General features: G+C 39.3%; 2 protein-coding genes and 1 long non-coding RNA gene across 8 annotated transcripts in view; 2 read left to right on the top strand and 1 right to left on the bottom strand.

Annotated features, from left to right (window-relative positions):
* DEPDC7 (DEP domain containing 7) overlaps positions 1-8,073 on the top strand; it is a 16,914-nt gene extending 8,841 nt beyond the window's left edge. For both annotated transcript variants that reach the window (XM_006771463.2, XM_015568991.1), the window contains exons 2-9: positions 634-1,024; positions 2,556-2,683; positions 3,472-3,661; positions 5,861-6,072; positions 6,768-6,910; positions 7,090-7,215; positions 7,381-7,459; positions 7,755-8,073. In XM_006771463.2, coding sequence (XP_006771526.1) covers positions 634-1,024; positions 2,556-2,683; positions 3,472-3,661; positions 5,861-6,072; positions 6,768-6,910; positions 7,090-7,215; positions 7,381-7,459; positions 7,755-7,948 — 1,463 coding nt within the window. In that variant the 3' untranslated portion in view covers positions 7,949-8,073. The remainder of the gene's footprint in view (positions 1-633; positions 1,025-2,555; positions 2,684-3,471; positions 3,662-5,860; positions 6,073-6,767; positions 6,911-7,089; positions 7,216-7,380; positions 7,460-7,754) is intronic.
* LOC102756419 overlaps positions 1-11,244 on the bottom strand; it is a 25,563-nt gene extending 14,319 nt beyond the window's left edge. The window contains exons 1-2 of the long non-coding RNA XR_436055.2: positions 11,049-11,244; positions 4,181-4,279 (exon numbers count right to left, since the gene is read on the bottom strand). This is a non-coding gene — a long non-coding RNA (uncharacterized LOC102756419). The remainder of the gene's footprint in view (positions 1-4,180; positions 4,280-11,048) is intronic.
* A 116-nt stretch (positions 11,245-11,360) lies between these two features.
* The window catches only part of TCP11L1 (t-complex 11, testis-specific-like 1), a 26,407-nt gene continuing 26,113 nt past the window's right edge, over positions 11,361-11,654 (top strand). For all 5 annotated transcript variants that reach the window (XR_001515150.1, XM_006771461.2, XM_015568995.1 and 2 more), the window contains exon 1: positions 11,361-11,596. The gene's annotated coding sequence lies outside the window, so the exon portion shown is untranslated. The remainder of the gene's footprint in view (positions 11,597-11,654) is intronic.

Raw genomic sequence — 11,654 nt, 5'->3', positions numbered from 1 at the left:
AAAATATATTTTTATTGCTTTCAGAGAGGAAGGGAGAGGGAGAGAGAGAGAAACATCAATGATGAGAGAGAAACATCATTGATCAGGTGCCTCCTGCATGGCCCCTCCTGGGGACTGAGCCCACAATCCAGGCATGTGCCCTGACTGGGAATCATACTGGTAACCTTGTGGTTCATGGGTCAACGCTCAACCACTGAGCAACACCACCCGGGCTGCTTCCTGGTTTTTAAATGGTGCCCAGAAACTCAGGTTTCTGCTCAGAAATCACATGGTCAGAAAGGTGTTTCCTGATGTCCATCTAAAATAGCATTTTCTTCCTTACCTAGCTTTACTTTTCTTCTTAGCATTGATCTAACATATCTGTATTGTCTGTATTTTCCCATAAAGTATACATCCATGAGAACAGGGACTTTATTTTGTTCACTTTGTATCCTAGTACACAGGACAGTGTTTAGCATATAGTGGGCATTACATTTTTAAATGAATTGTTACTAATAATTCGATATTTCAATAAGAAGCTGACTTCACAATTGTTCCTTTTAATAACTTTAGAAATTGCCACTCTTTGCTTAAGGATTGCTTAGACCTTATCATAAATAAATAAGGTTACTCTGTGATTTTTTTCCATTCCAGGTTTCAGTGTGGCCCAGAAACCGTTTGGAGCCACATATGTATGGAGTAGCATTATAAACACTCTTCAATCACAAGTGGAGGTGAAAAAACGAAGGCACCATTTAAAAAGACACAATGACTGCTTTGTTGGTTCAGAAGCTGTGGATGTTATTTTTTCTCACCTAATTCAGAATAAATATTTTGGTGATATAGATATTCCTCGGGCCAAAGTAGTAAGAGTGTGTCAAGCACTTATGGACTACAAAGTATTTGAAGCAGTTCCAACCAAAGTCTTTAGAAAAGACAAAAAACCTATGTTTGAAGATAGTAGTTGCAGCCTTTATAGATTCACAACAATACCCAACCAAGACAGTCAATTTGGCAAAGAGAATAAACTACATTCACCTTCTAGGTTAGTATATAATATAAGGTTATCATGGGCATACTGGCAGGATTTTGTCTACTTATTAATAAGATGCTAACTGGCTTTGTTTCTTTTGAATTACTAAATTAGGCTAAAATCTGGGTTTGTGGATAAATTTGATCAAGTAGAGAGAACTTTTATTTTTGGCTATCTTTTAGAATTCTTGTTTGTTTCTGCTAAATATAAAATATGAACAATCAACAAACTGATTTTTCTGTTTCAAGTTACAATTTATAGTGTAAAAAATGTTAGCTTATCTACAAAATGGTATGAGAACAGAGAAGGTGAACGCAGGCAGGTAGGGTATTACTAGATTCCACAAAATGGTAGATGTGAAGTATGAAAGGCATGTGGGAGCTAGAATGCACAGGTTTCATATGACATATTAAGGAGTTTGTGGCTGGTCATACAGTTTTGAGAAGCCACAGAAAGATTTTAAGCAGGATGAGATTGCATTTTAGAAAGGTCATCCTGGCAGCTGTACGGTCAGCCTAATGGGGAGAGTCAGTTTGGAATCGATTGCAGTATTGCAGCCTACAGGTGAGGGTGAAGCAAACGGCCGTGGTGAAGATGAGGGAGACACATAAAGGGAGCCTGTGGGACAGAACTGTAAAACCCCAGTGACTGAAATGAATGTGGGTGATAAGTACATAATGAACTGAGTTATTTGTTATAAAAAAACTCCAAAACTTTTTCCTTTTATTCCCCTCACCTCAATCGTGCAGAGGTAATTGAATCTCTTATAATTCAGAGGTGACACAAGTTTAATGTATTGACTTTCAAATATTTTAAAACTATATATTTAAAACATAATAAGATTTACCGCTATATGTGAGAAGGAAATATGAGGGTAAGGTAGGGCTAGTCAACACTTTCCAGATGCAGGTCCACACGCTTTATCTGAAACCTCTGGGGACCTGACTGATTCGTTTAGGAATTTGGAACTTAGGAGAGTTTAGAAAGGTATTTTGTACATATATATTAGATAACACCCCTAGAAGGATCTTTAATCAACTTATTAATGTTCTTGTAGTAAACAAAACATTCATACTAACTGGGATTTATAAAAACTATGATAGTCTCAAAACAAGTTTTGTCATCACATGAGTTCTGAATAAACTTTAGATTTTTTCCAAGCTTTTTGGGTTTCAGAATTGTGAATAAAGGGTTGTAGATTTGTATTTGGAGAATGATTAGCACTGTCTACCAAAGAATGCCCCAGAAATAGAGATAACTAATAAAAAACATTAAGCATAATGACGTTTGTTTTAAAATTCAGACTAACATTTTAGTCATTGAGTTACTTAAATCTAAATATTCAAAGGAGAATTTAGAGTATGTATATTTAGGCCTAATACAAAAGGTGGGATGTTTTGTATTTTATTCTACTCTTAGAATTTGCATGTATTGTGTTTTTATTCAAATACATAAACTTTCTAGAAACTCTTGGCTCTCGAATACTAAAATATTTCTGTGGACTTACTAATAAGCATTATTTTATGAAATAAATTCATTTTAGGTATACAGATGCATTTTTTAAATCATCTGATATCAAATCAGCAAGTTTAGAGGACCTGTGGGAAAATCTGAGTTTAAAGCCTGCTAACTCCCCTCATGTAAATATCTTTGCAACTTTGTCTCCACAAGGTAAGTTAAAGATGATGCAAGTAAGAAGCAGAAGGCTAATTTCAAATAGTTATTTAAAAATGTTACAATTTTAACCTTTTTTAGAATTTAAATATTCAAAGCACAAAGAAAGAGCACACTGTGTATTAAAACTGTTTATATTAAGTTTTAACAGAGGTCTATTATCTTTAACAAATAGATCAGTGTTGCAATTCTTGAACACTGACTTTTGTCCTGTCAGCTGGCAGAGGTTCAAATCTGAAATGTTTTGCATGCAGATTTTTATTTAAAATATGCTCTCAGATATTTATTTCCTTAAGATTTTATTAGGTTAAATAAAAATTTGAAAATTCCATTAAAATAGTAACAGAATTCTTATATTCTTCCTTGTCTGTGGAAATGGAATATAGTTTCATGACTGATTTCCACCTTCCCTCCCCCATCCTAATTGTGGAAACCCAGAGTGGAATAATCTGCAGCCAAGAGTTTCAAACAAGTTTTCAGATTGAATGAACCATTCTTTCTTCCAAAGTCCTTATTAACATGCTTTATGACTTGATTTCTTATCTCTGCCATATTGCTTTTTATAGTACAAGAATGAAAGGAATTCCTGTTGTCCAAAGTCTGTTCTCCTACACTTTAAACAAATCTTGAATTGTTTTCAGAAATCACTTAATAAGGTTGACTATTTCTCTCTCTCTTACTTTTTTTTTTGCCACAATTTATTAGCTTATATATGCCTAGACAAATCTCAGGGTGAACATTTAGTAACTATTGTTATTTTTCGCTCTGTCATTTTTCCTGCGTAGTTATTAATGAAGTTTGGCAAGAAGAAACAATTGCGCGTCTACTACAACTTGTAGACCTTCCACTTCTTGACTCCTTACTCAAACAGCAAGAAGTTGTGTCTAAAGTTTCTCAACCTAAGAGGCAGCCTGACTTGGTCAACAATAGTAACTACCTGGACCGAGGGATTCTCAAGGCTTATGGTGACTCTCAGTATGTGGAACTACATATAATAATTTGAGTGTGCTTGTAGGATGGTTATAGCTAATTGTTTTAAGATAATCTTTTGAGTTCTTTGCTGGGGTCCAACCCCAGCAGGCCCAGGGGTCCCCAAAGGTGTGGACGGAATCGGCGAAGAAGGAATGACATGGAGGCAGCGTTCAGTTGATCAGCATAGTTGGGTTTTCCAGCCAGGTTCTGTTGATCAGCATAGAGAGGTTCTCCTGCCAGGTTCTATCCAGGTTCTCCAGCCAGGTTCTGTAGCCATGTTCTCTCGCTAGGTTCTCCAGCCAGGTCATTCCTTTTTCGCCGACTCCGTCCACACCTTTGGGGACCCTGGACCTGCTGGGGCTGGACCCCAGCAGTTCTTCTGTCCATAGAATCAGATATGCATTGTCAGTTGATATTATCAGTATTGGGGAAAGTAAAGAACAAAATCACTGTGGTCAAAATTAGAAAGAGATTTATATTTCATTATTTTTCATATTCATTTTTGTTTCACATATAACTTACTTGTACATCAAGTGAAGAAAATGATTATGCTCCATCTTCTTATCTTTGTTAAAATGTAGGTCTGTTTGGTCTCTTAGGGGTGTCAGTCTTTAAAGAAACCTGGAAAAAATGAACAGATTTGGCAAATTCTTAGAATCTTTTGACCACATATGTTTAAAAAATTTTTTAATTTACTTACTGATTTTAGAAAGAGACATTGACTTACTTTTCCACTTATTTATGCATTTATTGGTTGTTTCTTGTATGTGCCCTGACCCGGGATCATACCGCAACCTTGGTGTATTGGGACAATGCTCTAACCAACTGAGGTACCCGACCAGGGCTCCACCTGTGCACATTATATGCCTCTAGAATACCTGTTAAATATGTATTTTTAAATTAAGTAGTTTTGTTAAATAAATATAATGAAAGTAACTCTTGTTTCACCTCTACCATTCTCCTGAATATAAATCTTAAGATTTAAAGACTTAAGTTAACTTCAAGTTAAGGAAATTATGATTTTTTCCCCCCTTAAAGCAGAGCGCTATATTCCTTATAACTTTGGAGCTCCTCTCCTAAATATAATTATTATTTTTTTTTCTAAATATAATTATTAAAGGTTAAAATCTTGTATTTTAAGCTCATTTAATTTTTGATAATTTTGCCTTAGCAGATAGTGTTCCGGCATAGAGAGATGGAAATGTTAGAAAGAAATACAACTTAACATGTTTAGTACTTCACTGGATCTACATTCCAGTGAGCTATTAATAAACAAATAGTTGAATGTCAAAAGCTAACTTAAAACCTTACATGTAAAAGTTAATCCCAACTTACTAGTTATTGAACTCTGCATGTATAATGGGAGCTTATTATTCTACAGGAATTTAAATTACATTTCTATAATCTAAAGTAATGTGAAAACATTATGACCTTAAATTTAAATACAGAATCAGCAATTGCACTAGAAGTAACCTTAAAGATCATCTCGCTGCTTCTTATTATAAACTTGATGAAACTGATGCCCAGAGAGATGAAGTGACCTGCCCCCGATAATGCACCTGGGTGGTAGATATAGTTGTTCTGAGTCTATAGCAGTACAGTACATGAATATTTTTAAACTATATATATTAACAAATCAAATATTAAAAGTTATTTTATGTCTTGAAATACAGCCTTTTTCTGAAGTCACTCAGCTGGTATTTTTATTAAAAATGGTAATTAATATTTAATTATTCTGAAACCCTACCTTATCTTTCTCTATTCTCTCAGCCAAAGTGAGAGATGACATCATATATAGAGCTCTGAAGTAAGGAACACTATATTAGAAAAATAGTGGTCTAGGAATCAGATCTGGGATCTAGTCCTGTCTGGGACCTTGAGCAAGTAACTTAAGAGTTTCTGTGCCTCTACCGTAAATGTAAAGAATAGAGTTTGAATTTTGATGTCCTTTTTAGCTCTATATTGTACTGGATAGCTTCCATTTTCACTTTTTAAAAAGGTAAGGAAAAGAAGACATTAATAAGATGAACTTTTTATCTGTGATACATGACCTCTCTATATATTAAAAAGAATTACACATATCTTTACCTAAGTGTGTAGAAATTTATCCTGGTGGCAAACTGGAAATAGCTAGTAAATTGGGTACTATGTGTATTTTTGTTACTCTTGGCTTTTTAAAATGGTTCTTTTTTCCCCACATAGGGAAGATGAGTGGCTTTCTGCAGCAACTGACTGCTTGGAATACCTCCCAGACCAGATGGTGGTGGACATAAGCAGAAACTTTCCTGAGCAACCAGATAGAATAGACTTAGTGAAAGAACTTCTGTTTAATGCCATTGGCAAATATTACAGTAGTAGGGAACCTCTGTTAAATCACTTATGTGATGTTCATAATGGAATTGCGGAGCTCTTAGGTAAGTAAGAATCTTACTGGATACTAGAATTAGTATTTTGGAAGAAACAAGAAAAAAATTGTTCTCAAAATTAATCAGAATGATATAACTTCAAGCTAGGAGTGAATCTGGATTGTATGTTTATTTCAAAACATCTAGGGATCATTTGGAAAGAGGCTTTGATAAGTTCTGAAGTGACCTACAACTTCTAGTGCCCACAGAATGCCACTCTCATCCATTGGAAGTTCATTAAGCATAGAGTAGCTGTTCTTTTCTTTAGAAAGGAACACCAGTACCACCATCATTCTCCTTCAGTCTCTTCAAAATGGGACTCCTGCTTTGTCCCTCTACCAATATACCAGGCTATTTTTCTCAGGGAGGGTTGGTGACAGCAATACTGTACCTATAGTGTGCCCTTGAAATGTATTGAATTGATGGAGAACAGGCTGGAAATTTATGTACAAAGCCAAGACTTGGATTTAACATCCTAAGAGTAATTTATGACAAGGTCTTAGGATATTAGTTGCCAATTCGAGAATTGGCTTCCTTGATGGCATCAGTCATTCATTATAATTCCTTGTCTTTTTGTTTTGTTTTTTGCTTTTGAAAATTATTTTGAATACGTTTACTGTTCAGCTTAAGCTTTACCTTAATATTGTTCCCTTTAATATAGTCATATTTGGTCAAAATTAAAAGCACTTTTCTTTTGGCTAAAGTGAACGGGAAGACTGAAACAGCATTAGAAGCTACTCAGCTCTTTCTAAAGCTTCTGGATTCCCAGAGCAGAGAAGAGTTTAGAAGACTACTGTATTTCATGGCTGTTGCAGCACATCCTTCTGAATTTAAATTACAGAAAGAAGTAAGTCTTTTGTCTAAATGTTAAGTATTCAGTATCCTTAATACTTATAGGACCCACGTGTCACATCATTACATCATCAGCATGCTGAAATAGGATAATAGTTATTAATATTTAACGTTTGCCTTTTATGTTGAACTTTTAAATATGTGCCATTAGGTATGTGTTATTTTATTTTATAGAGTGACAACCGAATGGTTGTGAAAAGGATGTTCTCAAAAGCTCTTGTTGACAATAAAAATTTATCTAAAGGCAAAACTGATCTTCTGGTACTCTTTTTAATGGATCATCAAAAAGATGTCTTTAAGGTAAAACTCTGAAAGTAGTTCATTTGAGTTTATATAATAGGTCACTAGATTAAAATGCATTTGAATAATGTCCAATGTCTCCTCCTCCTCTTCCTCCTCCTCCTCCTCTTCCTCCTCCTCCTCCTCCTTCTCCTCCCTTCTTCCTTCTTCTTCTTTTTTTTTAAGATTCCTGGAACTCTACATAAAATTGTCAGTGTTAAGCTCATGGCCATTCAGAAGGGAAGAGATCCAAATACAGGCACAGGTAATCTGAGAAATATTATTTTAATGATCTTCCAAAGATAAATTCCTACTATTTACTTAAAAGTGTTTTACTATAATTAATTGTACCTAATTTCAACTAAACTTTAAACAACCTCCTCAGACTTAGCAGAGCTTCCTTAAACTCAGATGCAGACCGACCAGCGTTAGAAAGTTGGCAGTGCTTAACATCTTCCGCGCATGTTATAAAATGGGGACTAAATATAAAAATATTGATTTTTATAGTTAAACCTAAAGAATAGGTTCATTAACTGAACTTTTTACTCTTAATATTTAAGGATATACTTTTTGTGAGAGAATCGATCAAAGTGACTATTCGGACCATACACAGAAGACAACCAAGGATGAGCTATTGAGTTTATTAAAAACTATTGATAAGGATCCAAAACTGTCTGCCAAAGAGAAGAAAAAAATGCTAGGTCAGTTCTATAAGTGTCACCCAGACATCTTTATTGAATATTTTGGAGACTAAATTTCTAATGTCTGTATATCACTTGTGTTTTTTAAGAATTATGTATCTTAAAGACCCAATCACATTTGTAATTTTGAATGTTCTTCTAAATATGAAACTGTACTTAATAAAACCTTTTTGTATAACCTTTTGTGTCTGAAACTGAGTTATTAGATGGTGTATTGCTGTTAAGTATTGACCTCTCTTACGTGAGTTGATTTATAATTCTTGTGTATAAAACTTTCTAAAACATAAGAATTTAAATGACATTATAGTGTTTACATAAGAAAGTATTAAACATTAAGAATGTCCATAATTACAAGTTAATAGGAATGTGGTTTGTACCTTAAGAGGTATTCCTGAAAGATACAAAATTTGATGAAGTAAATTTACTAATTAACAAACACTGTAGACAAATTAGAAATTGAACTTTCCTAATGCTTTTGAAAACTTCAACATCTTTTATAACTTATTGTGGAAAATTTCAAACATATATAAAAAATGGGAAGGCCCTAACTGGTTTGGCTCAGTGGATAGAGCGTCGGCCTGCGGACTGAAGGGTCCCAGGTTCGATTCCGGTCAAGGGCATGTACCTTGGTTGCGGGCACATCCCCAGTAGGGAGTGTGCAGGAGGTAGCTGATCGATGTTTCTCTCTCATCGATGTTTCTTTTTTCTTTCTTTTTTTCCCTTCCTCTCTGTAAAATCAATGAAATATTTTGGGGGTGCTGGGACCCTCTGAGAAAAACTTTAAGAAGTACCAACTTTAAAAAAATATGTATATATTTTATATTGATTTTTTTTACAGAGAGGGAGAGGGATAGAGAGAACATCGATGAGAGAGAAACATTGATCAGCTGCCTCCTGCACACCCCCTAGTGGGGATGTGCTTGCAACTAAGGTACATGCCCTTGACCGGAATCAAACCTGGGACCCTTCTGTCCACAGGCTGACGCTGTATCCACTGAGCCAAACCGGCTAGGGCTCATGGTCAATCTTGTTTCACCTATACTCCCACCCACTCCTTGGTCCCACCCCAGCAAATTTCAGACATATCATTTTATCTATAAACTAGAGGCCCGGTGCACAGATTCGTGCACTGATGGGGTAATTCGGCATGGCCTGTGTCCTCTCATAATCCAGGACCCCTTGGGGGATGTTGGACTACCAGGTTCAGCCCGATCCCCGCAGGCCCTGCTGAAGGACCCCACTGATGCAGGAATTCATGCAACGGTCCTCTAGTATGCATATAAGATCTTTGGTTAATCTCATCCTGTCCTCTCCCCTTCCCTCTGAGATTCATTAGTCTGTTCCATATTTCCATGCCTGTGTGTTGAGTGTCTGCCCCCTGATGGTCAGTGCACATCATAGGTACTGGTTGAACGGTTGCTTAGGCTTTTATATATATAGATTTCAGTATGTTTGGCTAAAAGATAAGGACATTAAACATAACCACACAGAGACCCACGATTCCTTAATATCATCAAATGTGTAGTCAGTGTTCACATTTTCTCATCTTACATGATTTTGACAGTTTATTGGAATAGGGATCCAAATAATTGTAATTGGTTAATGTGTGTGCAAGAGGCAACCAATAGATGTTTCTGTCTTTCCCTCTTCCACTCTCTAAAAGATCAATGCAAAAATATCCTTGGGTGAGGATTAAAAAAACAAAACACTAAACTATGAGGAAACAACAAAGAAAAGAGAGAGCAGTCTGTAGCAGAGAGGGGAGTGCGATAGCCTGCAGCAGGAGGCGGGGTGGGATGACTTGGGATGACAGAGCAGGAGCGATCTCTAGAGCTGCCAGCTTTCTCCTCCCAAACCCTAGTGCAGCCAGCCTTGCAGGAGCTCCCTTTACCTTGAGGTAATTTGTTTCCAGTCCTTGTAGCCAAAACCGAAACACGAGTCAGTATGTTTTTAATATCTGAAGGAAGCAATTCAAAATATATCAAAAGGTGACAAGGTGAACTAAGTCAAATAGAGGTTTTGGTGTCACACGGTCCTCTCCACGTGTGAAAATCGTTTATATTAATCCAAGGAAGGTAGAGCACTCTTGGGGGAGGGGGGGCCTGGAGGGACAGGGGGTCTTGCTACGGAGGCGATTCCAGCCTGGCTGCATCTTAGGGTCACCGGGGAAGCTTAACAATTCTTGCCTGGCATCACCCCCTTCTCCCCCACTTCGCCCCCCAAGTTTCGGGTGACAGCTTTAGACTGTCCCCAGAAGACACCGAGGGGTAGTCAGGGTTGAGACGCCCCAATCTAGAGACTCGAGGGCACAGCCGTCTGGACTCAGAAGTGAAAACTGCATGTTTTCTTCGTGAATCTTGGTTCCAGTTGGATAAGTCCCCCCCCACCCCCACGCCGGAAGTGAACCCTGGTCTGAGGACGTGCACGTGCTGGCGAGGGACGGGCTTGAGGGCGGTGTTCGTGCGGTCTCTACTGTAGCCACCCTTTCGGAAGCAGTGCTTGCAAGCACCAATTCCACTCCCTCTTGCTTTATTCTGGTTCTTTTAATATAACAAGTTCGTAAGCTACAGGTAGAAGACAACTATTACCTTCACTTTGTTTAAAGCATGATTTAGTGCTCAGTCTTAAGAGCATTTTTTTTTCCACAAATGAACACAGTGAGGAGTCACGCAGTTTTGTTTTGTTTTTTTTACTTTTTAACATGAGGCACACAAAAAGAGTCTTTTCGCGTGCGCTGTTTTACAGCTACCGGCTGAGGGGAGAATGGCTTCTAGGGAGCAGCCTCGAGGCAGTCACGGCCCCACCACCTGGGACGGAGGAAGGGGAGGCTGCCAAACGGCCTCGTCCGAGCTCAGACGGACGCCTGCTCCGGGGGCTGCCCTGGACGTTCCCTGTGCCACGGCCCGAAAGCGGGCCGAGCCCTCGAGGGAACCGTCTGCCCCAAGCCTTCCGTCTTTTCAGGGCTAAAGTCTCACTCTTCCTATGACCAAGTGTAGCAGCCGCTTAAAATCTCAGGGGTGACCCCAGTACCAAACCTCGTCTGTGCCATGAACCTGAGGCCTGGCTGCCCAGGGGGTGGGCATGACTTTAACAGCCAAGATGAGGGGAAGGGAATAAACCACGTGCAACTACAACATCTGAAGTCATATTTACATTTGGAAACCTGGGCCGGGAAGCTGAGAACGCGTCGCGGCTGGCGACCTGCCCTTTTCCTTCACTTGCCTGAAGCCGCACCTCCTCTACCTCGCGCTCCTCTCCGGCCGCTCGCATCCTGAGGCGAACACCCGGCCTCATGAGGCCCCTGACTCTCCGGACCTGGCGCCGCCCCGCTCTGAGCCACGCCCCCTCTCCGTACGTGTCACCGCCCCTCTCTGAGCCACGCCCCCTCTCCGTACACAAACATGGCGCCGCCCTGGGCTTAGCCACGCCCCCTGCCTTTCCGTACAGAAAATGGCGCCTCCCACCTTGGGCTTAAGCCTCCAGGTGAAAAGCGGCCTCCCGCTTCCCGGCGCAGAGGAGCGATTACGCTGGCCGCTACCCGGCGGGGAGGGCGGCCCGCTGCGCGGCGAGGGATGTGGCCTTTGAGGGGCAGAGGCTGAACGCCCCGCCCGCCGCGCATCTCTCCCCGCCCCCGCCGGGGCGCCGGCCCAGCCAGATTCCCCGCCCCGGACGCAGCTAGGAAAACGTCGACTTCGCCGCAGGTGAGGGAAGCGGGCGCGGAGGCTGTCAGCACGAGTTCGAAATCAGGCACTTTTCTTC

Source organism: Myotis davidii, unplaced genomic scaffold (genome assembly GCF_000327345.1).
Source record: "Myotis davidii unplaced genomic scaffold, ASM32734v1 scaffold425, whole genome shotgun sequence".
NCBI classification, from domain to species: Eukaryota; Metazoa; Chordata; class Mammalia; order Chiroptera; family Vespertilionidae; genus Myotis; species Myotis davidii.
The sequence above is the reverse complement of the archived record's forward strand: the minus strand, read 5'-3'. Positions and strand labels throughout refer to the sequence as shown.